General features: G+C 50.3%; 5 protein-coding genes across 5 annotated transcripts; 1 reads left to right on the top strand and 4 right to left on the bottom strand.

The window, feature by feature from the left end:
* Positions 1-3,316: 3,316 nt before the first annotated feature.
* On the bottom strand, positions 3,317-4,383 carry BCR38DRAFT_241600 (uncharacterized protein). The gene has a single exon (XM_040854393.1). It carries the CDS (start codon positions 4,220-4,222, stop codon positions 3,551-3,553), a length of 672 nt encoding a protein of 223 aa, XP_040714350.1. The 5' UTR covers positions 4,223-4,383; the 3' UTR covers positions 3,317-3,550.
* On the bottom strand, positions 4,165-5,240 carry BCR38DRAFT_438903 (uncharacterized protein). The gene has a single exon (XM_040860598.1). It carries the CDS (start codon positions 4,831-4,833, stop codon positions 4,231-4,233), a length of 603 nt encoding a protein of 200 aa, XP_040714351.1. The 5' UTR covers positions 4,834-5,240; the 3' UTR covers positions 4,165-4,230.
* Positions 5,241-6,835: 1,595 nt separating this feature from the next.
* BCR38DRAFT_467122 (uncharacterized protein) lies at positions 6,836-18,270 on the top strand. Its single transcript, XM_040862740.1, has 10 exons — positions 6,836-7,355; positions 7,439-9,255; positions 9,371-13,476; positions 13,621-14,007; positions 14,146-14,700; positions 14,963-15,385; positions 15,525-15,920; positions 16,084-16,304; positions 16,429-17,065; positions 17,128-18,270. The coding sequence occupies exons 1-10, from the start codon at positions 7,009-7,011 to the stop codon at positions 18,031-18,033; spliced, it is 9,795 nt and encodes a 3,264-aa protein (XP_040714352.1). The 5' UTR covers positions 6,836-7,008; the 3' UTR covers positions 18,034-18,270.
* A 2,471-nt stretch (positions 18,271-20,741) lies between these two features.
* Positions 20,742-22,888, bottom strand: BCR38DRAFT_241613 (uncharacterized protein). Its single transcript, XM_040854394.1, has 8 exons — positions 22,624-22,888; positions 22,384-22,512; positions 22,281-22,286; positions 22,041-22,198; positions 21,551-21,627; positions 21,397-21,493; positions 21,314-21,335; positions 20,742-20,932 (listed from the first exon to the last, which is right to left on the bottom strand). The coding sequence occupies exons 1-8, from the start codon at positions 22,673-22,675 to the stop codon at positions 20,898-20,900; spliced, it is 576 nt and encodes a 191-aa protein (XP_040714353.1). The 5' UTR covers positions 22,676-22,888; the 3' UTR covers positions 20,742-20,897.
* A 772-nt stretch (positions 22,889-23,660) lies between these two features.
* On the bottom strand, positions 23,661-27,981 carry BCR38DRAFT_438917 (PXA domain-containing protein). The gene is made up of 3 exons (XM_040860599.1): positions 24,241-27,981; positions 23,745-24,172; positions 23,661-23,694 (listed from the first exon to the last, which is right to left on the bottom strand). Exons 1-2 carry the CDS (start codon positions 27,870-27,872, stop codon positions 24,118-24,120), a joined length of 3,687 nt encoding a protein of 1,228 aa, XP_040714354.1. The 5' UTR covers positions 27,873-27,981; the 3' UTR covers positions 23,661-23,694; positions 23,745-24,117.
* Position 27,982: the final 1 nt, after the last annotated feature.

The following is a 27,982-nucleotide window of genomic DNA, read 5'->3' on the forward strand; positions in this document are numbered from 1 at the left end:
GAAGCGGTTCCAGCACTCGTTGCACATGCCCTCGTTCCACTTGACCACCTTCTTGTCCACTACTCCCCGGGGGCCCATGCAGGATTTGAAGAGCTCTTTGCACGCCGCCGGAGCGAGGAACCCCCAGCACTCGCAGCCTTTCCAGCGCTGGTAGAGTTCCTTGCACATGGTCTGTCTTCTTGAGATACCCAAGAGGTTTGATAAGTGATGGTGATCTTCCTTTTTTTTTAAGACGAACGATGGTGTGGAGATGGTGTTTGGGTTCGGGGTGCCGAGGTGATATATAAGATATATGAGTCGCCGTGGGTTTAGGTCCCGACTTGACCAAGGATTTGGTAAATGTGTTTGGTGATGAACTGATTGTTGACGCGACGGGACAATCAGTCAGGATTTCCAAGATGATTTCTGTTGTGTTTCTGGTTTTTTTTCTCCCACAAAGCTTTGACGAGTAACTTCCTCCGGAGGAACAGCTGAATTCAGCTTTTGTGGGCGGCGACGACTTCCAACTCGTGTGAATGATCTGGGGCAAAACTGCCGGCTGTCTAGTAACAGCACTTGATCATCCACTCCGAGAAGTGCTTTCAACAATGGCTCAACATGAGTTGGTATGAGGAAGGAGGTCCTCGACGTTTCCGATAAGACCTTTCGTCTTTTTCTTCTCCTTCTCCTTCTCTTTTTTTCTTTTTCTTTTCCTTCTAATGGATCAATGAACCGACTGGCAGGATTCGGTGACAATATCTCTGGAAAAGGCTTTCATCGCAGGTCCGTCCACCACTGTCTATAATAACAGCCAGCAGCAGTGGCAACAGACCCGAGAGAACGGCGAGAAAACGGAGACAACCGAGTGGACAGCCCCCGGAACATGGACGGCAAACGAGCGGTCGGTCCTCAAAAAGGTCAAAGTCGTGCAACCTCCCACAGCAAAACGACTTTCTCGTGGAACCCTCGAGAGGGAGGAGAAACATTTTAATTTGCATGGTGGGTGGGAAGATGCACATATTTCACCCACAACTCTGGCCCTCTGGACTACACCGCACGCGCTTCCATGCATGTAGGGTAGATAGCAGACAGGGGCAGCCCAGGTCCTTGGTTGCAAGTTGCACTCTCTCTCTTCTCGAAACTTATTTTTTGACAAGTTTGACAGCCGGCGTGATCCCCACTGTGGCTTGCAATTACTGCAAGACCTAACTTAGACCCCTGCACAATTAAACGGTCGCCGTCACCGCTTGCTCTTGCCACAGCCGGCATGGCTCCAACTGTTGGGTACTCCCTTTGACAACGGCCAACGTCTTCCTACTGGTCCTGGTCCCTACCAAGTGTGTGCGATCGAGATCGCTCACTCCACTCAAAACCTTCAAGTCCACTGCTGTTCAGTGTCGTCTCTTTTGTAAAATGCGACAGATCATCTTGAAGCCTCAAAAGCCGCGGAGAAAACAGGGAAGGAATGGCACAATACGACCGACTGTTGATGAAGTTATAGTCCAGGTTGGTTCAGACGACCGTGCGACGATGCGCAATAGACGTTTTCTAGTTGCAGGATGCGTGCACTCAAATGCCCGACAATGATCAGCTGACGTTTAATCTAAGGCGCCGCCGTGTGAGCCTTGAGTTCCCACGTGGTAATCACATCCTTGGCAGGTCGTATTGGTTGTTTCCTTCTTTTAAAGCTCTTCCCGGTGACGAACATGGCCAAAATGTTTTGCATGTCTCCCAACCCCTGACATCGTTACATGTATGCAACGTCAAACTCTGACCTGTAGCTTGCCATTTGAAAGCTCTAGCTACTCCCAATCGGATACGCACCCAACTCGGGATGTCGCTGTACAATTCGGCTCGAGGAAAGCATGTGTATGTGTATTCAACCCCTTTGGCAAACGACGGCATCTTGCGCATGGGATGTTGCAGCGATATTAAGCAGCTTCCCATGTTGTCCGACCGAGTTTCATTGCCGTCGGTGCCCTTGCTGCATGGCCTTGCCTGGCGTAGGCGGGAAGCCAGCTCGGCACCATCACCATCGAAGTGTCTGTGATAACTACTACATAGGAACCAAAAGCTCCTGCAACGACAAATCACTGCCTTGGGTGTGTTTTAAACTGGGGGGTTGTTTAGCTGAAACGCTGTCATGAGTGACGGAAGGTGCAGTTTGACCGTCAGAGTTGCTTCTTCATGATACATACGTAGGATCGTAATTGTTGGTATTAATTAGAGATGTCAAGACACATTCTAGTTCAGAGGCGCCCGTCGGAGGAAACTGGCCCTGGTCCACGCAAACTAGAACCAGAGTATGATCCAGGGTATTCGGAACGTTGTGCACCCAATGTTGTGCTGATAGCTGCTGCGTTGTCAGCGAATCAGTCCCACAGACTGGACAGCCCGCTATGAACACCCGTGTGTTCCCAGCTGGGGAGTTGTCTTCCGTCTGAGCGCTGAGTGGAGGTACTCCGAAGTCTCCGCCGCAGATCTTCAGAATATCCACTCCTGTGATGCCAAGATGAGGTTGGCGCAAATGTCTACTCTCGATCCTCTCGATGGTTCTGTTAACACTCCTCTAGATTGGTCGCATGCTATGCTCGTGTTCTGACTAGGGTGATGGAATATTGGGTCCTGCAGGGCCGTGTTGACTATTGAAAGGGAGGCACGTTGTCGAAGCGCCTAAGCCGTATTGTCTAGTGCCGGAGAGTCTGCATGCCCGCATGAACTGCCGTGTTCAAGTCGTTTCTTTGTCTTCTTTCCCCTCCCATTTCCCCAGTTCCAAGACTACCACAGCCGGCTTAGACGCCACCCTGGGAGTTTCCCGAATCTAGCTTGCTCCGTCCTGCAAGGTCATTGGGTGCCCCGTCAAGTCGCAAGGTCTGCCTGAGCTACTCAGCAGCTTCATCGTGGTATCGTGGGGATTTTACGGGTATGCATCGTCATGTGCAGCCTCAACTCGTCTAGTCTGACAACGACTTACTACTACGTACGTATGGCTTTGTCTAGCCTGTGAGCTCCACATCAAGCCTACCTCTATACGGCTCACCTTCCGAACAAAGTTATGTAAGCTATGTAGGTTGGCTGTGTACAATAGCTCAGGCCCTTCCATATATCTGTCGAAATTCAAAGGCGCAGTCCGCTTGGAGCCGAACAAATGCGAGGAACGAAGTGAAGGCTTTGCCGAGCATCAGACACATGCGGTGAGAACGAACAGAAGTCTAATTCGGATGTTGTTTTGGAAAGAGCTCAGTAATATACAACGATAGCCAGACGCGAGAAATTGAGGGGACAGCGTCGATGATGATCTTCTGGGGCTAGGGGAAAGAGCTAGAGGGAAGACTACGGTAAGTAGGAAAATACTAAAGTCTAGTACTGACATCTGCTGTCCTATGTTCCACAGGCTCTTTCTCCGGTAGAACACGCCGAATTCATACATCTCCCGATGGTACACATATTCGAATGCTCAGGTGATGATGCTCTTCAATGAGTTGTTGGATATCCTGCGACGAAACGCAGCAGGTAGGTAGGTACTCCGCTGAAGCGCCATCATCCACTACGCCTCATTCACAACCCATCTCTACACAGCGCCCCTGCGAAACACCCCCTTGATATTCCTCAGAACTTCCGAAAAACTCCGACGGCGAGGTTTGATTTCTGGATCTGGAATCCAAGGGTCCGAGATGGATTGCTTTGAACTGCGGGAGCTTTCCGTCCTTGCGACTTCGTGGGCTGACCCGGTACTGGAAGGAGTATCGTGTGCGCGTGGAAGTCTGGTTTGGGCACATGAGGACGTCGGTCGAGACCTTTCATCCCGCTCGGTGATGTCAGAGAGCTCGGATAGGGATCGTTTTTTGAGGATGAGTTTTGAGTTGCCACGTGGCTTGGCCGGTTGTCTTGATGTGCTGAGTTTTCCTGACTTAGTCCTGGGCTTGTCTCTGGAGGCTCTGTTTTTCCCCATGTCGACGATATTGGGTCCGTTAGACTTGGACTTGTAAGTTTGACTGCGCCTCAGGTTTGAATGGTCGGTTGACACGGTTGTTTGTCTCTCAATTTTGCCGCGAGGCAGGCTTCTGTGTCCTTGCATATCAGTTACCGAGAATAGATCCGGAAGACCCAAATTGTCTTGTCCGGATCCCGAACGTCTTTGAGACTTATGCCGGGGCAGCGTCTGAGTGGGTGTAAATGTCGACCGCTTCTTGGAGTTATTTAAACTCGTCGAGGATCTGCGTGGTTCCGCCATTTCCTCCATCTCATAACTCAATGACCGCCGTTGCCTATCACCACAATGTCGCCAGCTTCCCTCACTCTCCAACTGGCTGTCGTGATGTTCACTAATCGACTGCCACCGAAGTGCTGATACAGATCCCTGGTTGAAACCGTTGTAGCTGTTTCGCGGCTTTGTGTAGTCCGCAACTGACTCGTACTCCAAGTCCAATGATTTGGTAATTGACGACCCCGATTGCTTCCCGTTCCGCGTCTCTTCCCCAACACCGCTATTCGCGTTTTCACTCCCTCCTCACCGCGCTGTGACTCCGTATCTATAACCTTGATTTCGCCTTTCCCAAACCTTCTTACAAAATCCAATGTCGCATCTGGAATACAGCGACTCGTCGCAGACGGCAGCGTCTTAAACTCCCCGCACAGCTGTTGCCTAACAGCTTCGTTTGCCTTGGAACTCTCGAGAAAATCGCCCAATGACTGCGCCATGCCCTCATGTCTTGGCATGACCTCACACCCACCATTCATAGCACGGGGCCCTGCAGCCGCGGTGTCACCCCGGGAAGCCCTCTGAATGGCGCCCTCGCTTATCCTCTTCTCGAGTCCGTACACCGTGTCTTGTATCGGTTTCAAATCCGCCATTTCACTCTCCGAGGTCTCCGTCTCACAGGAGATTTATTCTACTTGGTCCAATTCAGCGCGACAGCTTTGAGAGAAGCTTTGGACTTTGGACAAGGAGATGTTGCTGCCGTTTTGTTGGCGAAGGAACTATTTCACTTTTTGCTCTAGTTCTCGGGGCGGTCGTGGAGGTTGGCGGGCGAGAGGCCGGGAGGAATTGGTGGGAAGTGAGGAGGGCGAGGCCTTTGAAGACGCCCTTATTCTCGAGGTCTTCGATGCGGGACGAGTTAGTGGGATAGAACGGGCTGGGAACCCTGGGTCTACTTGTCTTGCCGTGCAAGAAGGACTTGGTGGCATTGTGGGAAATGTTGCTCGTGGTTACCAGGAAATTTCAATACACAACTCGGGCTTTGGTGAAAACCTAGCTTGGGTTAAACTATATATTCTAGTTGATGTGTGGGCAGCTGTGAATGAGCTCGACATTACATTGAGACTTGACCCCTGATTATGTGGAACTGGTTGTCAATTTGAGGTGTTGATAAAGTAAGCATGCAGTTAACACCAGAGAAAATCTTATTACTAATTCGGGTTACTTCAACTTTGTCACTCCATTATTTTTTCCATAGCCTAACGTTGAAGATGATTCTGGTTATCAACTGAGCCTTGTGGGTTTGTTGGGTTTTACTCTTGAGTTTGTCTCGAATGGCGACTGCAGGCCATTGAATGTCCTGTCACACAACCAGCTGTTCCAATTCAATGCGCATTGCGTGAACTAAACCACGTTGAGCACCACATACTGGTACCATATTAAGGCATGCGTAGTAGCAGGTGTCTAGTAGAAATTGCATGCTATTGTAAGTGATGTAGCTCTAATATCTTGAGAGTGGCTTGGAGCACCAGTTAGATGCTCATACACGAGAGTTACTCCTTTCCTTTCTTGGCCATAGGTCATACTATTGCACATTTTCTCAATCCTCACCTAAAACGTCCATCGTCAATCTTGGGTCCTTAGTGCTGATGTCTTGCGATACTTGACACAACTGTCCTTCAGGTCATTCTTGTGTACAAGACTTCTCTCTTGTAGTATTTATCAATAGTGCTCGACTTATTGCACTAATCTTGACCACCCGGACGTATCAAAGCAAAAAGCCACAGCAAGGTACATCGTCACAGATGATTGATGGGCACACGGGAGCTGGTAGTGTCAAGCCCCTGAACTTAGCCAGTACCTTTTTACCAGTCTCCAATGTCAAGTATCATACCGACGGGTTTCCTTGTGCTCGGAGACTGGCGATCAAATCTTGCGCAGGTTGGCTCCACCTCATGAGAAGTCAGACAACTCGTGGGTAAATAATACGAGCAATCAGATCTCGATCAAAAAGCCAATGGAAATTGGTTACCCAATACGCAAAACGGATCATGGAATTGACACATTTAGCGACGGATTGTTGCTGTTTCAAGACACTGGCTTCCCATATTCTACGCCTCTCCTGTATCTACCCTTAGAAGTCAGAAGCTGAGATGTTTCACTGAGCTGTCTGCCTGCGTTGTATATCTTCTGACGTTTCTTTATAGTTCTGATTGGTGTGTTGTTGCATCTTTAGTTTTAGTGTGCCGCCCGAGGTCTCAGTGCATAAGTGAAGAGGGAGTACGAGGAGAACGTGATAAGATGGTTTCCCTCCAAGGGCACTCTTATACCCCGTGACAGCCCAAAACTAGATTCCTGTAGATTCGACTACAACGATTGAACTGACCATTGCAGTTAAACATGCGAAGAAGACTCCATTGATCACCCCCTCCAGTATGAAGACAGAAAGCAGTAAAGTCTTTGATGATTTGGTTTAGGGTAAACACGGTTCGGGATCCTGTGCAACCATGCTCACGATGTGCAAACGGATTCGTGATAGTTGATTGGCTATTCACCAAACTCGTTGCCCCCACCTGCCTCCTTCTAATTCCCACGTAAGGCTGTATTTCAAAACCATTGTGGCCTCCTTGTTGGCTTAAACAATCACTCTGTTTGCCTCAACAACATAATCGCTGATTCCGCTCTTCCTCCAAGAACCTGGACAACCACTTTCACCCCATTTCTTCACCCAAAACTTGACACCCAACCACCGCATCACCTTCATTTCAGTAACAACCATACCCTTTTCCGATCCGCAAGACGGAGGACAACTTCCGTCCCTTCAGTCTGTCATGGAGTGGATGACGGACCCAAAGGTCCTCAAATCCATCTTCGACCATGTGGCGCTCCCGTTGCAGCTTCCACAGCAGCAGGACGCCAATATTCAAGCTGTTGAATCTGCTCTCCTGGATCGCCTCGTGTGCGCGTCTTGTGTAATGCGCGATGTTGATGGTGGCCGGAATCACCAAATATGGGAATCGATTCGACGCTCTCTTACCGTCTGCAAATCAGTCAATATTGGGGGACGCTTGGAACGTTCGCGACTGCTGTTGCATTTGCGAGAGGTGGCGTCTTCTGACTTCCTTATTCTGCATGTTTCCATGCAGAATGCCGGTCTGATCATTCGGAGATGTAAAGAGTAAGTTTGAAGAATGGGCTCCCTTCTTCCACCCACACCCCTTCCCCCCTTTTTTTATTCCGCCACTGACCGATTTGTTCCAGTGAGAGCTTCGGTGATGGCTTGCTTTTCGAAATGTTTGAAGCTTCACCTAAACGGGAAGATGTGCTAGCTGCCAAGTCTGCCCTTCAGTGGGACTTTCCAGGTGTTGCAGTCGTTGTCCCCCTTGTTGTCTTCATGGATGATTTATTCCTGGAAAATCTGGCTACATTCCTGGAGCAGTGCTCAACCGAGTCAACGAAACCATTCAGCGATGTTGCCTTCAAAGCTGGCTCGGACGTCTGGGAATATCGCGGCACTTCTGATCCTTCCCTCATCACTTCCTTTCTCACTGCCCTTCTGGAAGCCAATGGCCGTCGGGTATCACCTACCTTACTGCGGAAGCGTGTAAAGGATGATGTCTGTTGGTCAAACGCTGACATCCCATGGCGAAGATTACCTTTGTGGTTGGTCCTTCGTGTCGGCATCGCGCGTTTTCTAGCAGCTTCTTTGGGTGGAGAGCTTGGAAGACTGCACTACAAGTTGTTCGTTTGTATAGTTCACGATATCGTTCTGTCCGAGTGCAAGGATGTGACTACATTGGAGGAACAATCTTGGTTGAAGGCCAAGCTCTGTCGACGCTTGGTCAAACTGGACCAAGATTATTCGGCTGATTCCGCAACGTATCCCTTGTTCCTCAACAAGCTGATTCCTCAAATAGAGTGCACTATCCGGGATACTAGCATCAGGATCGACAGTGTATGGAACCTTGAGAAGCAGGTAATAGCTCGGCAGATCCTTCCTGTACCACGTGTCGCATCCGACCTTGATCAACGTCTATCTTTGCGAAATAGCGGCGAGTACTTAGAGTCAGCATGCAGACAGTTCCAGAGCCAGCACATCAATGTGGCCACACATAGATCTTCTGCACGCAGGGTCTCTACTTCTGATCTGTATCTCACCAAAAACGGCCTGGACGACTTCAGCAAGACCTTCGTCGACATATTTGCACGAGAAAAGGAGTTGCTAGATTCTCTTCATGATCCGGATCTAGCTTCGGTGAGCTCCGCCACTATTTGCAAAATAAGGGCTGCGCAGATACGAAACTACCTCGATCTTGTGGGTACCAACTACGACGGCGATTCCGAGCAGAAGTCGCTGATGATACTTCTTGTCTTTGAACTATGGGTGGATCTGGACAAGATCACTTGTTCTATTTTCCCTCTGCTTCAAGAATTCCACCCGTTATTCTCTGCTGGCGCTCTAGACGTGCTGCACTTGCCGCAGATGCAAGACATGGTCCGCCTGCAAGCCGTCCAAGAATACCTAATTTATCGCGCCAACACCTGTCAGAGCAACCATCATATATTTGCTGACCCATCACGTGGTTGTTTCGCAACGCGGTACTATGACGAAGCCAAGTATCTCCACGAGTTGCATCAGAGTATCCTTGACGAAGCCGCTGAGAGGTGTGCCAGGAAAGAGGACGAGTGGAAGCAGTCGATGTCTGAATACGAACGGTTGGGCCAAGAATTCAACAAGGCTACATGTATCTTTACAACCGATAACTACGGTCAAAGATTCCATAATCCTCGCTGCTCTCGTTGCAAGTTGCATCGCAAGATGAGCGATATGAAGATTTCCATCTATGAGGAACCTCTTCCATCCGAACCTGCACTTCAAAAGGCTATTGTATTCGAGTTGGCATGTCCCCAGACGTTCGGTACATATCGTTCAATCACGTTCTCTATTTTCAGTCGACTCGGACTGTCGAGGCAGGAACAGAATGTAGCACCGAAACTACGCTTGACGAAATACTCAGAGCTCCAACAATTCTCTCGCCCTTCTTCTGGGGTTTCTTTGGCGTCAACAACAAAGTCCTGTAAGTCATACCTGTTTCGCGTCGACCTGTGTCTTACGTACGAGACGTAAAGATGGGACCAAATGATGAGTTTCGAACTACGCTGAACATAGATGCTAACAACATTCGATCATAGTCCTGACGACCCATTACTCAACTGTAGCCTTGCCTGTGGAATGGGAGCAAGTTTGCCGCCCAAACGGACTCAAGCTGGGGTATTTTGACGAGGCGTCCGGAATATGGCCAGGGCGGATCAGACTGAGGCCATTATTCACCCATCATTGTCAACCAGAAATTCCCAAATCCTCCCCTTTTTCGTCACTACTGAGCCTTCCGAACTTTGCTGTTGATTCGAGCGGACCTTCTTCGTATGAAATAGCAGCAAGTCGTTCAGCTTGTCCCGACGGTCTCAATAGCCATGAGTGGTTCGCTTTCTGTACGCTTATGTCTGGAAGAAAGCGTCGATGGATATCCATTCTGACGGAGCTTGGGTCTTCGAACCTTAACTTTTCCACGGAAGCAAGCGTCGGCCTCTTGAGCCACCTGGCGGTGCAGTGCGGCCCATCTGACGGCAACGGCTCACCACTAAGAGAGATCCATGCCATCTTCCAAGATGAATCGTTCTGCAGAAAGCTGTTGGAGCAACTTGATCTCAGGTTGAAGGCGGCAGTGTCAAATTGGCGCGAGACATATCTGATGGAGGTCATCACGACAATGTTGCTAAGAATCATATCTTTGACGTCGCATACACAGTCCAAAGACTTGCAGGCAATCAACGAAATGGCGTTGAACCTCCTACGGACGGCGCGGGCCGTTTTCATCAGATGGATGAAGATGCTTCGAGAGGAGAGGCAGCAGGCTAAAGACCCCGCAACTTCAGCCAATTGTCAAACATACCTAGTTTGGGCTTGCCTCCAAGCCAAAAGAACCTTCGTAACACATTTGCTGGACCCTGACACAGATTCTTTGAGTACGCAATCAGCCTCAACACTAATCGAGTGCTCTGCCACCGTTCAGGATAATTTCCCCGACTCACAAGCTGTGCCTATATTGCTTCGAAGGTCCGTCATTCGAGATTTGAGAATGATGTTTGAGCTCCAAGGCCAGATTTTACAATCTCTACAACGGCAGCCAGAATCTTGTCTTCTCCCTGCCCTACGAGAGTTGTGGCCGCCATCTTCATCGTTCCAGCTGTTGTCAGTCTCCTTCCATGAAGGATTCTGGGTGAAGAGTTACTTCGATTGCCTGGAACAAGGCAATATACAATGCGTGGAGTACAACTATCTTCAGGGGCAGTTATTGGTTGATGGACAAAGTTTGGGGAAACTCCCCACTGATGTAAAGAGTTCCGTCGTTCTTGCAGAACTCTTTGGCAACCAGAGTCTCCTGAAGTATCCCTCCAATCAGCCGGGTATGAGTTATTCTCTCACTGTCTCGAGACAAGGCTGGCATACCCATATTGGATACGATGAGTATGGGATGGTTATTCGCGCAGTGAGGGGTCAGGTGGTGTTGCAAGTCGTACCCCGTTCGGTATTTTTGAGTAGAGCTGGTTTCGATCTTCCGCTTAGTTTGATCAACGAGCATGTTCACTGGCTGAATCTCAAAACCCGAACACTGGAGATCAGACCCAAACAAACGGTTTGGACGACTAATACCAGCAACTGGACCTTGGAACTATCAAGTCGGCGCTGTTCGCGTCGACAATCGAAGACTTCGGAGAGTCTCGTCGACCCTTACAGTTCTCTATTCTGCCGTATCGCAAGAATCCTCGACGGATTTGAAGTTCGTCAGCACCTTCTCGTTTACCAACCTCAGAATCCTAAGGCATTGACCATCTTCTTGAAGAGAATGCAGCTCCTATTCTTCGTCAACAAGAACAATTTCCTGCAGAGCCCACATCTACGCGTAGAGATTGATCCAAACCAGGATGCAGGAACCTGGTACGGCTTGACATGCCACGTGGTGTGCCGAGATATTTCAAACCCTTCCCAGCGCAGTATTTTGGTTCCACTTGGAAAACTTGCAGCACAACGCAGGAGGCACCATGTTCAGATTTCGGTTCAGCTACAAAATATCTACGAAACATCTGCTTGTTACTTCAAATACGGCATCAATGGTATTCTTGGACGCATAGACTGTTCTGCCGAGCCTATTTTGGTCTATACTAAGGCCTTACTACACGCTTACACTTCTTTCCCTATATCAGACCCTCTCACAGGCCGTACTGGTACAGAGGAAGCTTTGCAGATCTTGGATTCGGGCATGGCCCAGTGTTGGACTCCATTGTCACTCGGGCAGGTCAATATTTTACAGACGATTGCGAGGCTGACACCAAGGAGGGAATACTACCCAGAAAAGCTTCAAGTTATGAAGAAGGAATTCTGGGACCCAGTTTTGCCGGTAACAATACAGCATGATGCTTTCCGAGTTCTGGTTGAGCGTATACTTTTGCAATCAGAAAAGCTCTCAAAATTTGAGCTTCAGCCCTTGGAATTTCCATCGTTGCCAGAGCAAAATACTCACTTGGAGCTACGGGCCATATTGCGTCGATACTCCCTTCAGAGAAGAGACACCTGCAATTACTACCCGCAAGCTCCACTCCCTTTGCCTTATCTTTCAAGAGATCGTCCATCCACGTCAAGCATAAGGTACCTGAATGTGTTTGAAGCTGCCTCTTTGATCAGAAAATGGCCGAGCCAGATGTCTACTGTAGAGAACATTTCCTACAACCTTTCACAGGCGCCAGTAGTCAGCGGCTATGGTCAAGAATTTGACAAAACAAGCCTGACGGAAAAGCTGAAAACTGACGTTCGCGCTGAATGGGGTAAACTTGTGAATACAGTCATCTCCCACGCAGATAATCAGTATTACCTCATGTTCCTGCTGGGTAGTATTTGTTTCAGGTTCGACGCCAACATGGGCCTCATTCGTTCTCTCATCGCTTTTGCCCTTTTCGTCGAGTTGCGAACCATGGAGCTCCCTAACGATCTTGAGTACACCAACTTTCGCGCCAATCAAATTCCCCAAATGGACAAGCTGCTTGAGTTGATCGAACCGTTTCGAGCGCCTGTCCCCGAGTCGGAACAGCCGGTACTTCTCGAATTTGCGAGTACAAAAGAACGTCGGAAGCTCTGGCAAGCAAAAGTTAGCCACGAGAAGAAAGTTGATGAGGATTGCAAGTTCTTCGTTCAGTTTCTACTTGAGCAGTGGCCCTCCCCGGAACCAAGCCTTTCACACCTTGACAGATCATTCCTGCTCGATATGGGGGCTGCTTTTGAGGCTGTCAAGCTGAACTGGGCGATGCTTTTCCGAAATCACATATTTTCTCGGCATTTGGAGAAAGTACAAGATATCTTCAACCGAAGAAACCAAGATTCGACTTCCTTCAGAACAAGTCCATTTATTCCTTTGGAGGAACTGTACCCCACGCGACAGTCTAGCACTGTAATCCCTACGCTAGGGGATCATCTGGTGAGAATGCCAGCATGGCAGCAGGCAAGGCAGTCGTCAAGATCCGTCACAAACTCAGTCCAGAGCATTCATCTAAGGGTGCCTCACCATGATACACTCCATAATAGCGCTTCAAAGGACGCATATATACAAATGGAGGCGGTTCCAAAACTCGAGCGCATCATCAACTCGTTCACCGGCACCAAATCCGCTGTACGAGCGAAATATGCGTCGGACCTGAGCTTGAGTCTAAAAGCTTTCAAATCCCGAATCAAGCCTGCAAAGACCTCTGTAAACCAGCTGAAACAGGCTCGATCCTCGAAGGGGGGGATTGTCTCCTTTGTTCGAGACTTTGAGGCGAAATTTAACGATATCCTGTGTGCGATGGAGCAACCCAGCTCAACGATCAACCTTCGTCAGATCCGATGGCTCAAAGTTGGCCAGCTATGGCCGGTTCTGACGCGACTGACGTTACTCGAGCAGTTGCGGTCGACCGCTGGGTTTGGCAGCGGTATGAAGGAGGCTATCTTATCATTCGGCGTTTCCCTGACGAAGCTGCAACAACAAAAACGCATCGACGAGCTGATCCTCTCGAGAGATCAAGAACGGTGCGAGGACGAAATGAACAACCTAGGTCACACCAACTGGGATCCGGCTGAAATACCATCCTGGCTACTGTTGGAGATCGAGTCTAACCTCATGATTCGAGAGACTCAGGTTGACGTCGCTCGTGCCATAATTGCCCCAAGCACTGGAGTGAACTCCGTGTTACAGATGAACATGGGAGAGGTAAGTAGCTCGGGGACTCACTCGGTCTGCTCGTCACATTTTTCATGATTTCCGGACACCAAATTCATCAGATGTTGGTTTCGAGACATCATTAGAGTTTGGGTCAAGTTTGTTAATGAATTCAACGCTGACTTATTGCTGAAGGGAAAAACAAGTTGCATCATCCCCATGGTGGCGGCCATGCTCGCTGACGGAAAGAGCCTGGTTCGCATCGTTGTGCCGAAAGCACTCCTTCAGCAAACCGGCCAACTGCTGAAGAGCCGACTAGGTGGGCTTTTAGGCAAGCCCATCTGTCATGTTCCATTCTCCCGGAAGACCCTTACCAAAGAGAGTGTCATTCGGACTTACCAGAGTTTGCACCGAAGTATACAGCGGAGATCAGGGGTCATGCTGTGTTTGCCCGAGCACAACTTGTCTTTCATGCTTAGTGGCCTCCAGCGACTTCTAGATAACCAAGTGCCCGAGGCAGCAATGCTCGTGAAGACACAGAGGTGGATGTCGTCTTGTTGCCGGGATATACTGGATGAGTCGGTGAGTATCTCCCATTGCCTTCCTTTATTACCCTGTCACATCTTGGAAAAGTGCATGATGCAAAGACAAATTTCCTACTAAATCCATATGCTCAAATAATGATTTGTTGGTTCCAATTACTGACCGCAACTTATTAAGGATTTTACTCTGGCGACGAAGACTCAACTTATCTATCCTTCGGGCACGCTTCTGAATGTGGATAACCACCCGCATCGATGGAAAGTCGCGGAAACGCTTTTGGACTTGGTTGACAAAAATCTCTATGTTCTGTCAGAGTCTTTCCCACACTCTATCGAGGTTGTCCGTCGGCCTCAAGGTGGATTCCCACTTATCTTTTTCCTGCGCACAGATGTCGAGGAAGAGCTACTGAATCGGCTTCGAATCGATATCCTCAGCGGCTCACGAAACATCATCCCGATCGAGACGCTCGATCATAAGGATAGACTGGCTGTGAAGGAGTTTCTTACTGCCGCCAAAGTCCGACCAAGCTCTCTGGAACGTGTCAAAAGCCTCTGTCCCGATAGACCCCACGTTCCTCGGACGGTTTTTCTGCTGCGCGGCTTGTTGGTTCATCGTATTCTGCTGATGACCCTCAAGAAGCGCTGGAATGTTCAGTATGGACTGCATCCTACCAGGTATCCTATAGCGGTTCCGTATCATGCCAAAGGAGTGCCGAGTGACTCCGCAGAATGGGTAAGTAATACAAAAGCTCACCTAGTCTCTTTTCCTTGTACAAGGGCTTGATATGCTCGGGCTTCATGATGAACTTTTGAGTACTATTGAATTCGTGGCTGTGGAATGTTGTGGGGTCACGCAGTTTGTTCAGGTGTCGTTCCGTTTCTTTTTACTCGGGCTTGCTCCATGATTTCTTTTCCTCCTCTTCTGGCAGGTTTCCATGCTAGCGCAGACTGTTGTGTCCCTGGGGTCGAGTCTCTACTAATACAAGGTTTTACAGGGCCACCCAGATGTTTCGATCTTGTTGACGTGCCTATCTTTCTACCATGGCGGGATCACTATCGAGCAAACTCGCCAAGCACTAGATCATATGCTGAAGTCGGACGACCCTTCCTCAGAGTACGACCGGTGGACAAATGAAAGCTTCCCGGAGTATCTACGTGACTGGCATTCACTCAAGGTCGACGATACTCATCAGCTCAACCAGATATGGAATAGCGTTCGATACAATGTCATCGTAATCGACTATTTCCTCAACAACTTGGTATTCCCGAAGCATGCCAAGCAGTTTAAGTTCAAGCTTCACTCCAATGGATGGGATATCCCAAATTTCGCAACGAGCACTCAAGACCTTTCTGCACCAAATGGCTGCGATAATAAGCGTTTGAAAGCCCTGACTACTGGCTTCAGCGGAACCAACGATGTTAGTGATCATGGATTCATATCCCAATTTCGTCCAGCCTGTGGAGAAAATGCCACGTCTTTAGTCTTTTAGGGACCTTTTAACATTAAAGACGTCCTCCAAAAGTCTCCTGAATAGCGTTTACTGACTAGACTGGTAGAGCCGATCCATTCTCCCACTCACGATCAAGCAGGACGACCTCGACGCCTTAGCCCACACCAACGCAGAAGTTTTGACTTACTTGTTGCAACCTCGTTCAAGCGGGTGTATCATCTCGGCTGATAGTGAAGGTAAGAGACTTGGTGAGGTTAATTTACTACGCTTGATGAAAGGGAGCAAGATCAAAATTCTCATCGATGCTGGTGCCCAAATTCTCGAGATGGATAACGAAACGCTGGTCAAGACATGGCTGAAAATCGACGGCTCTTGCCTTGCTGCGGTTTATTTTGATACGCAAGACAAACCATGGGTTGTCTCGAAGCAAGGAATCAAGACACCACTGCTGGCATCACCCTACGCGGATAACCTCGGCAAATGTCTGGTGTACCTTGATGAGGTAAGTAGGCTTCCTTGATATATCCGTTCTTTTTGTCACGAGTTTCAGCTGAGTCACATTTCTGGGCATGAATGTATTGTTGTCAAGGAGAGTCGCCGACTGAGGCTTTGTTGTTCCTAGATTGTGGCAACATCATTTGGTATCCCTCACTAACATCTGACAGGCGCACACAAGAGGAACTGACCTCAAGTTTCCGCCACATGCCCGAGCAGCCCTGACTTTAGGCCTGGGACAGACCAAAGATCACACCGTCCAGGCTGCTATGCGTCTTCGTCAACTGGGAACTACCCAAGCTGTGACCTTTTTCATAGCCCCTGAAATCAATCAGAGCATTCGCGACCTTCAGAGGAAGAAGGACGGGGAGGAAATCAACTCCTATGATGTGTAAGTCGTCCAATGTTTCCACCGCAGCACTGCAAAGAGAAATCTGTTCCATCCCTTGTCCCATTGAACCCAGGAAGCTGGCGACACAATGTCTATATTGTGCAGAGTGGTTGACTTTTGGCAGCATCTGTTGGCTTTTGGACAACACTTGCGAGGCCATCGAAACGCTACAGCCTCTCTACTACTCTCAAGGCATCGACTTTTGCAAGCGCCTACAAGCGGCTGCAGACTTGCCCGATTTCATTGAGGACGATGAACAGCGATCAAAGTATGTCGCTTCGATCAAACAAGTAGAGCGTCAAACGCTTCAGCAGCTTTATGGCCCTTCGACAAAAACGAAGGCAGCCCAGCGTACAACAGTATTCAGCTCGAAGATTGAAGGCTTCATCAAGGAGTTGGAAGCTCGGAAAATGGGTTTCCAGGATACTGGCAAAGCTGTCCACGCCTCTGCTCTTCAGGAGGTTGAGCAAGAGCGCGAGCTAGAATTCGAAGTTGAGTCAGTTCGGCAGGTGAAGAAGCCGATCCCCTACACCCCCTACAATTTCCCAGGACTCCACAGGGATATCGAAATCTTTGCCAGAACCGGTCGATTGGCCGCTGGATCTGACTCTTTCATCCATTGTTTTCAGGCCATGGCCCGTACAGGCCTTGGACGAAAATACAAGATCAACCGTAACGCCAGCTCATCCAGCCTGTTTGTTTCGGTGGAATTTGAGAGAACCGTGAAGCTGGGGGTGGGAACAGTCAACGATAACTTCCTGGTAGGGACCATCTCGTCAGCCGTTCATTTCTTTTCAAACACCAGCTAACACACTCACCACAGAGACCGGTACAGTGGATTTTATACAGTCCTTGCCTGGAGACGGCGATTATTTTGACACCTGAGGAAGCGGAAGTAGTACTGCATGTTTTCCGGGAGGTTGAGAGAGATGGCCTGGCTCCGAAAAGTCACCTCGTGACCTATGCCGCCCCAACAACAAGACGGATGATACACTTCAGCAAGCTGAGTTACTTCGCGGTTCCCGCGTTGCCTCAGGATTGGGAGGCGCCAATGTGGCTATCTACAGAAATTGGGCTTTTCGCCGGGAGACTGTATTTCACATTTGATGAGTACAGTGCTGTGTGCGAGATGCTTGGGGTAGATGAGATTGCCACTGGTACCGATGAACACTCTATCTTGGAGGAATCCACCACCGAGACGGGTGAATCATCCAATTCGGAAAGTATCAAGGATCCGCTTGACGGCGCGGGGGATTCAGCTGACATGGTCGCCCGCACCAGCGAAGGCGCATCGTTGAACAGACTCACTCCGAAACCATACACATTTACTCGTGAGTGGCTAGCCATACGCCGGCGGGGACAGGACTTTGTGCAAACCCCGATGGGTTTCATAGTCCATGGCAAGCCATTGCACTCCGATCATCCGTTCTTCCGAAAGCCGGACGTGCTTCCACAGGCTTCGGCACTGCTTCCTCTGGGATTGTCGGAACTCGACGGAGAGCACGAGGATGACATTGTAGATGGTGTCGATATGGGTGATTTCGACATGAGCGCCGAAGTTGGCGCCGACGAAAAACTCACAGATATTCAGTATCACGAGGATGAGAGATACAAATCGGATGACGAGGAAGCAGGCTCGGAGAGTGACAATGTGGCACCGAATGGAAATGCCAGTAAGGGTGAAGCTCCTGCAGGTCGCCATACTCGCGGGATAGCTGCCAGGGGATGAGTGTTGGCTATATTCATGCCCGGTCTATGCCAGTTGCTTTTGCTTGTATGTTGCGGAGGGGTCATGCCTCCTGATTTGTGTCGATGAGGATCATGGATAGTGTTCAGTTCTGGCTCTTAATTTATTTCTATGTCCTATGAAAAGGACTTTGTGGAAACCTATGACAGTGTCAAGGAGTGATTGCTGGCAAGCGCCCTTGAGTTTGCTGGGATACAGAGCTCGACAAGCTAGAGATGCATCATCCTTAACTTAGGAATCCACGTCAAGTTTCCAAGCTACATAACATTGTGATGCGATAGCCTAACTCAAATATATGACTTGCTGATGCAACAGCCTATCTGGAGCACTGTTCAGTTGGTTTAAGCCTTTGATCGTGTATAACATATATTCTTGGTCCAAATAGGGTTGCACTGTCAGGTATATGCTAGAAGGCCCACGTGCTGGCAGCAAACCTCCTGTCAAGCAAAACTAGCAGGGGCATGTTGACTTGCAAGATGTACCAGCAGTGAATGAATCTAACGTTGATAAAACTCAGTGGTATGATGGAGCTCAGGCTTCACGCCTACATATATGGCGATTTATGATATATACTTGTTAATCAGTACCTTAAAAGTCAAAGTGGTAATTTCATTTAATATGAGTGCAAAGTATATATTCACTTCACATTCACTATCTACATACAATACAACGAATAAGGCATGCGTGCTGTGCACCTGCTGGACCAAAATAACAATAGGTGTCCATGCGGACGATGAGAAGGGTCGGCGCCGCTGCGTTGCCTCGTTTCGCTTGGTGGAGCTACCGATATGGGGATTTTTTGTGAACGACTAGTACGACCCAGGGAGATCGGGTGACTCGGTGATTGCGCCTCATACCTGATAATATGCTTGTTTCGGGCTGCCAAAACCGGAGAGCGACTGCTTCGTCTGCACGAATAATACCAGCAAGGGTTGCTCCAAGTATCAGAGTATTATGAAGCCTTCGTATTACAAGTCATCCAGATGAATCATTATTTGAGAAGATCTCCCAGAAAAGATCTCAAATTTTACAAGAGCCTGGGGATAGTGTGGTGCGGAATGGCTCTGGTTATATCAACCATGCTACCAATACTCGATCCGGCTGTGTAGAGATGCCCTCGGATTGGGCTACATGGAAAGCCATCACGCGGCTTCACAAAAGGGAATAAAGAAACCTGGGGCTGGGCGAACATATGGCACCATTGAACGAAAGAGAGGGGCCAGTGATGAGCGGGCGGCTTAATTAGGCCTCCTTGTTCGATTCCTGTCCATATCAACTCCTATTTGACAGATGCGGCAGGAAGACCGTTTAGTGTGTTGTATCACGTTCTTCGGAGATGTCCATATGTGGCAGTAATAAATTATTGGAGAGATACCAAGACCCCGACACGTGGTAGCTAGGACAAATACCTGCTGGAAACTTACAAAAAAGGGAACAAATCGAAGCAGATAATATATTAGACACCAAGTCAGGATTTTAAGCGTAGGAATCAACGTTACCAACTTATTCTACCGGCCTAAACACACCGTCACTGATATCTCCCCCCTCCCGTCCCTTCACGTCTGCCCATACTCATCCTCCACCACCCACCCCTAAGCGCCCCCCTCCCTCTTGGCGTATTCCTCTTCCATAGCCTCTTCATACCTCTTATCCGCCTCGACCTCTTCTTGCGTCTTTTCCCTCGTAGTCCCGGCTCCAGTCTTCACTCCAGCGCCCGTCGCCTTTGCATCTCCTTCTCCATTGCCCTGTTTCTCCGGTACAGAAGCAGCAGCAGCCGTTCTGCCCTGCCGTGGCCCCAGCGCCTGCGGCTCACCGGATCTGGTGTTGGAGGTGGGCATATTGGCGGGAGGTGATTGATTTGCGTCTGATTTAAAACTTTTGGTTCAGGAGGCTCGAGTCGGCCAGCGTTGATCGTTGATCCGTGAGTTGCTTGATAGAGATGAAATGTTCTAGAAGGGGAGATGTGCGTTGTCAGCATCGAAAGTTTTATGGGCGGGTTTGATGACTTTGCGTGCCCACCCAGTTTGCTATTGGTGACGAACTTCGCCACCGATTCGTAGTTGGAGGTTGATGGGTGACCCGTCTCCAACCGAGAGGCAGCTAGCCAGCCAACTAGACTAACTGCATTTTACCTTTACTTCTTACATACACGGCCGAAGGTACTGCTTGCTTGTTAGCCAAGTCCGCCCCATCCACCAGACCCATTTCAATACCAGGCTTGCGGGTGATGCGCGCCATCCTGGCAATTCGCCACGAACGTTGATTGCACTCCTTCACACGTGGAAGTTTCTCAAGAAATATGATACAGAATATCATTTAAGCGTTGTACTTTTGTCATTATACAAGACATTCACTCATAGGAGCGAGAGCCGTCGATATCATACACGCGCAACAAAGCCGAAAAGAAAATCCCAAACCTCCAGTTTTTCTCTTTTTCTCGAACTCCATTGCATCCTGTTTCCTGCATTTCCACAAGTCACTAGAACCAAAGTTTGCCGTTCGGTGCACAATGGCCAAATTGCCAGCCTCAACATACCATTATCGTCTCATTGTAAGTGCCGTCGTAGGGTTTGGGATCGTCAGCAGTAGCAGGTAAACTATTGGAAACCAGATGCTGCATGTGTTGTGCTCGGGACATTTCCACTCAGCGCCCCGGGAACATGCAGCTGTAAACCTGTCGTTTTCCAGACGCACTTCTGCGGGGTATCCTCCAACTCGAGATTCATCTCCAAATTAATTAGCTTTTCGTCAAACTGTGATTCCTCCTTGCAGTTGCTTGACGTCGGGTAATCGGCGATCTAAATACGGTAAGGGAGCGCACCCAAGTAGGTGGAAGGTGTGGAAAGTTACCAGTAGGCACCACCACCTCGACGATAATCATCGCGAGGATAGGCACCATCCCGTGGTCCGTAACCACCCTCTCGAGGGGGGAACTCGCGAGGTGGACGATCGTAGGGGCGACCGTTGGCATAGGGATCTGGTGGAGGTCCATAGTCGCGGCGATACGGATCATCGTAGCGTCCTCTCGGAGGAGGGTAGTCATCCACGGGAGGACCACGACGCGGAGGTGAGCGACCATAGCGGCGATCGTCGTAGTAAGGATCGCCGCGGCCGCCTCCGCGAGGGCTTCTGTCACGATACCCGTCACGGTACTCGTCACGGCGAGGACTATAGCCGCGAGGAGGTCCGCGTCGGTAATCCTCACCTGGCGCGCCGGTGTAAGGCGCTCTTCCTCGAGGAGATCGAGAACGATTGCGATCACGCGGTGGTGGGTCGGGCTGGGTCTAATGTCTAACGTTAGTACAGCCAGAAACCACGCCATGGGGGAGAAGAAAGGTGTCCTACATCGGCAACGCAGGTCACGCGCTGTCCCTTGAATTCGCGGCCATCGAGCTTCTCCACGGCAGTTCTCAGATCGGCCGCCGTTTCGAACTCAACGAAGCTACACTTCCAATTAGCGCCTAATTTGTGTCTTTACTCTGGGATCATGTCGACTTACCCTCGACCGTTGCTTTCACGCCCAGTCTCCGAGTAGACAACGTCGAGGCTAGATTGACGCGCAAAATCTTTGAGGTCCTAGAGCCAGATTCCAAGTAAGTGGTAGTCCCAGGAGTGGCAGAAGTTTTTGTTGATGGCGGAAGGGCCGAATATGTGTCCTCCCCAGCAGGATGGACCCAGCAAAGGCATTCGGTTCAGTCACACCGATTCAGGCCAGTCAGTCCCAGACGGGCGGTAGATCCAACGCGGAGGGTCCTTGTTTCAGGCACCTTGGCCAGATGTCGGGACCCAGTCCACCAGCCATTCCGGTCATCGAGATGCCCAGAGGAATCAAGATGTTGAAGTCAAAGCACACGTCCTTCCCTACTGGCATGGCGACCACCCCACGAGGCGCAAGATCCTAAAGAACCAAGGAGGAGCAATCCGGGGGAGGGGGGCAAGGCGAAGAGCATGTTTCGAAGAACGGAAAACGGAACGGGAGTTTAACAGACCTGCCAGCTGGTATCATTGGGGAGTCCAGTGATCTGCATGCGATAGGGGGTGCGACGAGGACGAGGTGCGGTTCGCTCGTGATTGCCGAAGCCTTCCCGGTGACGAGAGCCTCTGGCAAATTGAACCGTCAGGCGTTCGCCCATAAAATCAGATCCATCTTTGTATCGCTAGATTAGCCCGAGAACAATGAGGGTGCAGCAGTCAGGGAAGGCGGTGGCCAGAGGAAGTCCAAAACGTACGGAAGGCTGTTGCGCAAGATTAGAGTTAGCAAAGAGTATCAGAAGAGGTTGGATGCCCTCGTGGTGGCGACGTGGCAACGGAGACGGGGAGCAAAGTACTCACCAGGAACAACATCGCGCGCGTCCATCGCGTCCTTGTATTCGATGAAGCCGAAGCCATTCATGAGCTTGATCTCAGTAATTTCACCAGTGCCATGGGTCGCGAAATGGTTCTCAACGTCAGTCTTGGTGACTGCAAACACACACGTTAGCAAGCAGACGCAAGGTGGCCGACGAGACTGGCTAGACTCGCATCACGTTGCGACACAAGTCTAAACAAGCGCCAAGGACAGAAGCTTCTTACCGTTCTTGGGCAGGTTGCCCAGGTACAATCGCGTAGCTGAGACCTCAGTCATGATTGCGACGATGGAAAAGACGCAAGTAGATGGGGAAGTCGGGCCAGCCTAAGCAGGAGGAAATGGGTGGTAGAAAACACCGCACTCGAATAGAAGGTGCGCACCGGGCTGGGAAGTTGCGGTTGTGATGGCAGATGGGCGAAGGCGGGAAGGCTGAGGATGGAGAAATAATTGCTGAAGAAAGCTCTCGCGCGCCGAGACACTACCAAGACCACCAAAGTGCGGTCGAGCACAATAAATGGAGGGTTGACGTCGTCTTTCGCCCCGCAGTAGGTAGGTAGAGAAACAAAAGGGCGTCTAGATGAGTCCAAAAGGAAAAGCTTGAGCTGCAGTTCCAGAGTGTGCAGTCACCCGCTTGCTTTGCACGAGAGGGTTAAAATAAACCTTGGAGAAAGGGTCCTCGCCGGTTGTTGTTTGGTTGGTTCAATGTTGTGTGTGGAGGCGCGAAAAGCCTTGGACGAGGAGAAGAAAGAAACGAGGCGGCGGCGGGTGTCCGGGTTGTTCAAGTCAAATGCAAGCTCATCCAAAGCTGGGGTAGGCCCAGCACGGACCGCCACCAGAGTGCCATCGATCGGCTATTCAGCTAACCAGAGCAACTTCCAGCTGCTGCCAAGACTAGCAATAAAAAAATTATCGTAGTTTTCCCCTACTGCAAGGTGTTCGTTTCTACTCTGATGCGCCTGTTCTTCTTGCCCTCACCATGCAATAGATGGTAGTGTGGGAAGGAAATCGGTCTCGGAACCATAGTAGTCACTGGAGATTCTCATGAGGTGGGATTCGTATACTCGACTTATCTAGATTCCATGACATAACTGTGGATCGAGCTATTGCTATGGAGCACTTCTCCCCCGCCATAGATTCATCACCGCTGCATTCAATACTACTTAACCTATCGCAAGGCACTGGAGTCTGCTAGCGAGATCCGGAGTGTAGAAAACACACGGGTATTTCAGACTTTTTGTCCCACTGCAAAACTGCAAGCTAGGAAGCGTTGCAAGGTCGAATCTCAATGCTCACCAATGTAGGCACGATGTCTCCCCCTCAAGAAGGTGCATGAACTAAATGTTACAGTGAAGGATGCCGCAACCCCTGACAAGTTTTATTGTAGGCAACAATCAGCAGTTTGAGCCGTTTCAATTCCTAACCACCCGAGTAATTATACTAGGTTACAAATGCCGAGGTATCTTCTTCTGCTTCAAGTCTGCCCTGAAGCACAACGCCATCCAACGATGCAGTACGTTTCCAGTCACACCAATGCGCGCTGTTCACAGTTCCTTCCATCTGCCATCTCGGGCCTCTGGAGGTACGTCGACATAGTCCCAACGCCATGCTATGCTGTAGAGAACAGTAAAGTAAAATAAGGGAAGCAACACACAAGCGCCATTGACCGCCTTTTTGCGCGAATCACGAACCGTCGAGTCGGACGTCGCACAGTTCCAACGTCAGTTGAAGAGCACATCCACCAACTCGTCCAGAATTGTGAACGTCAAATGCGTACTGTTAGTCGGTCAGCATCATACCGTCTCTTTGCGCTAGCCTTCGGTTGGTCAGATGAGGCAACTCACTTTAGTCTCGTATTATTCAGTGTCGCGAATATCCTTCGACTCGCCGCCTGCGCATTGAGCCTCCCAACCACACTCCCCGCTAAGTCAGGCACCAAGGTGGCGAGCATTAAGCTCGCCTCACGTCTCGTCCTTGCCTTTTCCGAGGCGGTTCTCGGTAGCTTGTTTCGATTGAGCTGGCCTCCAGGCCACATGGTATCTCTCAAGAGCCCGATGTATTTGAGGATTGCGTCCTCTTGAATCAGGACCTTGACGTTATCCCTCACTTTACGCTCGATGGTGCCGCCCAGCAGCTGATGCAGTATGACAACTACAGCCCGACCACGCAGCCAGTTGTTTCCCCGGTTCAGCTCGAAGATTTCCAGAAAGATGTCGCAGATGGGTTTGATGAAGGGCTCCAGTTCCTTGTTCTCGAAGGCGTTGAGCTCCGCCTCGGCTTCCGCCGCCGTCATCGCGTCCTCGTTGACGTTCAATGGCATGGTGCTTAGTTGGCTTGTGGCCGCGGCTATCAGGTTCTGCCCGGCAACCGACAGCTGGTCCAAGACAGGGATGTTACCCAGGATATCTTCCATGCCATCGGTGACGGAGTCGTACAGACGAGTGATCATATCTTTCTTGTCTTCACGACTGACCAGATCTTCTCCCTTCTGGATGACGCTTTGGGAGAGGAAAGCGCGCAAATCCCTGCTCCGACAGACTTCGGGGAGACGTAAGAGTTCCCGCAAATACTGCTCGAGAGCTTGCTGTCGTTTCCGCAGAAATTCGCTTTGTAGTTTCATCACCATCCTTCGACGTGGGAAGTCAAGGTTCCTTACGGACGGGTACCTTTGTCGTAGCGTTTGGTGGAGCTCGTGGAACTCGCTGTATCTTCTTGTGACAACCCATGTGGCGGCCGGCATCTTTTCTCCTGCGACTCTCTGCACCTCAATGACGTACAGTGCAAATTCTTTCCCTTCGTCTTCTCGCCCGACTTGAATCGATTTAATCCTGATTGAGGCGCGCCCGTAGAGACTGTTGTCGCTCTCCTGTATAACGTACTGCTGTCTTTGCAGTTCCTTCCGTCGTAGTTCTCTCTGCAGACTCGCTCTAGACTTCCGTAGAATGCGCAACTCGGCGGTATTATTCGTTAACTCGGCCTTCTTGGTCAGGGAATCTATAACAGCTTCCTGAGTAACGAGACGATCGATGTCATTCGTCAACACAGTGATGGCTTCTGCAAGCCCAAGATCACCCGGTGCAGCTTCATGTACCTCGTCTTCGATATTTCCGGGCTCATCGTCGTCCAGGTCCTCCTGCTCATCTGATAGGAACTTTTCTTCATCCCCAAAGAGGTCATTATCTTCGAAAACGCCAATTCGAGAAGCGACGCTGACCAATCCAAGGGATGATATGCTGGGTTTGTCAATTTCTTTACCGTTACCACTGAACAGCGGCTGTTGTTGGTCGATCGAGCCTCTACCCGACTCATTGCCCTGGCCGGAGAAGATGCTCGAGGCACCGTCATCATATCCAAACAAAGATTCTCGGTATTCTTCCGCTGTCTTTGGGCGGTCGTCCTCCATGATATTGTTCAGTGCCTCTTCCATAGCCTGGACTATCTGATTATCAGGTGCCGGGTTCGTCAGGTCCTGTTCAAGACTTTGCACATAATCCCCCATAGGATCGTTGTCCAAATCATCATCATCGAACAAAGGTAAGGGCGCAGGTTCGTCCAGCGAGCGGCGGCCTGCCAGCAGATCAGGACTATGGCTACCATTAGTAGCGCCTGCCCTCAAATCACTCGTCGAAAGTCCACGGCGAGCATGAGCTGCATTGAGCCTCGGATTGAGCCTTGCCACGGGAGTTGGCGCAGGCTGCAGCTGGTAAGACTGCGTTGTACGAAGAGGCGGCTGCGGCGAAGATGGACCCGCTTGAGATTGAGACATGGACGGCTGGGAGATCTTTTTGGATGCCTCCTCCGAGGCAAGGCACTTGTACCAAAGGTCGGACTTCTTGAATGTCTGAAAGTACTTGGATTGCATCTCCTCGAGCGCGGCACTTTGCGCTCTCAGAACCGCGCGGCGAGCCCTATAATATTGCTCGGGCGTTCCACGTTTACCCGCTTCCAAGAATTTTCGTATGACCATTCTTGACGACTCGGGTACTCTAAGCTCGGGCTTCGATAGGTATGCTTGATCTATCTGCGCAAGATCTGTTCGATCGGCTTCGGTCCACGGCGCCAGAGTCGAGGGCAATTGTTCATCCTCGGCCCCGTCATCCTCTAGTGGGTTTCGGAAGCCCTCCACGACTAGCCAGAACTGCACCAGCGGCATCAGGTGTTGCCGGTCCATGTATTCCATGAAATAAGACAGGCCGAACGTATCACGCAGCAATTCAGCGAGGGGGGCGTTTGCAAGCTTCGAAGTGCTTGCAGCTGAGTCCGGGTTTGCCAACATCGGGACATGCCGCCTGTCCCTTCCAGCCGCCAGATGCTGCACTCTTTGGTCCAAGAGTCTTTTACCCATGTCCAAACGTCGCAAGTAGACTTGGTCCTGCCCCTCCTGCTCCATCTCCTTTTTGAGCTGACTGGCAACCTCACTTCTGAACCGACGTGCGTCCGAAAGATTGTTGACCTTGCGGATGGTCCTAATGAACTTCTCAAACCTTCGCTCACTGTCGCCTGGAAGGAGCCGTGGGAATGAAGCCATCTTGGAAGATCTGGGTGTTGGAGATGCGTGTGCATCCAAGGCAGCACGTAACTTGCGTACCGTTGAGCGATCCTGTAGCATGCTCCGCCCATAATTCTCCATTATCTGATTCCATGTATCGGGCTCTGCGAGTATCGTCATGACAGGGAAGAAGACAGCACAAGCAACTATCTCCCGCATAATGCTTGACACGGTCCGGCTGTTCAGCACATTGGCAGGAAGCACTTTGGGTAATATTCCAGCAATCATCTTCCGCAGGTGCTCCTGTTGGATCATTTTGGTATCCGAATAAGCCAGGGATGCAGCCGGGTGCAGCTTGCCTTCCCTGTACTTCCCTGCGATGGCGATATCCAGCTCTTCCGACTCGGTAACGCTACGATTCAACTTGCGCCCACGCACTGCTCTTTCGGCATCGTTGAAGTCCCGAAAGTGTGCCGTAAGGATTGGGACTATGCGACTCGTGACGACTTCGACTAGATCGGTCTCGAACAGGCGGTCTCGGATGTTGGCAAGCGCAAGCCTGGCAGTCTTGTCCACTTCGTTCGAGAACACCGGGTTTTGACTGATGCTGGAGTACCATGACGAGACAAAGTCCCGCACGATCAAATTGAGCAGGTCGTCGAGGGCATGCGAGATCTTGCGGGAGTCGGGGTACAAAGGGGCCTTCTCGTAGATCTGTCGGACACGGAGTGACGATGTTTCCCTCCTCCACGCCACCGGTCCAACGAAACTAACGGCATGAGGACGAGACGACCTGTTCTTGAGTCTATATTCAGAACCGCGGGAGGTTAGGAGTATGAGTAGCAGTAAACTGAGCACGGCTACAAGCACGCCGGCAACGAAGGCGTGGCCCGCCCATCGCAACGTTGGGACCCAGCTCACGGCATATCCCCAGGCAATGAAGCAGGCGATGCCAGCCAAAGCGACATCTCTTCCCTTAAGGGCCATGATCCGCGTCGACTTGACGGAATCTTCGCGTCATGTTTCGTTGCTGATTCAAAAGTCGAGAGGAGCTTGGAAAGCCGGAGGTGTGTTATCGATTAAGCACATTCAAGGCT

Source organism: Pseudomassariella vexata, assembly GCF_002105095.1.
Source record: "Pseudomassariella vexata strain CBS 129021 chromosome Unknown BCR38scaffold_9, whole genome shotgun sequence".
Taxonomy (NCBI): Eukaryota; Fungi; Ascomycota; class Sordariomycetes; order Amphisphaeriales; family Pseudomassariaceae; genus Pseudomassariella; species Pseudomassariella vexata.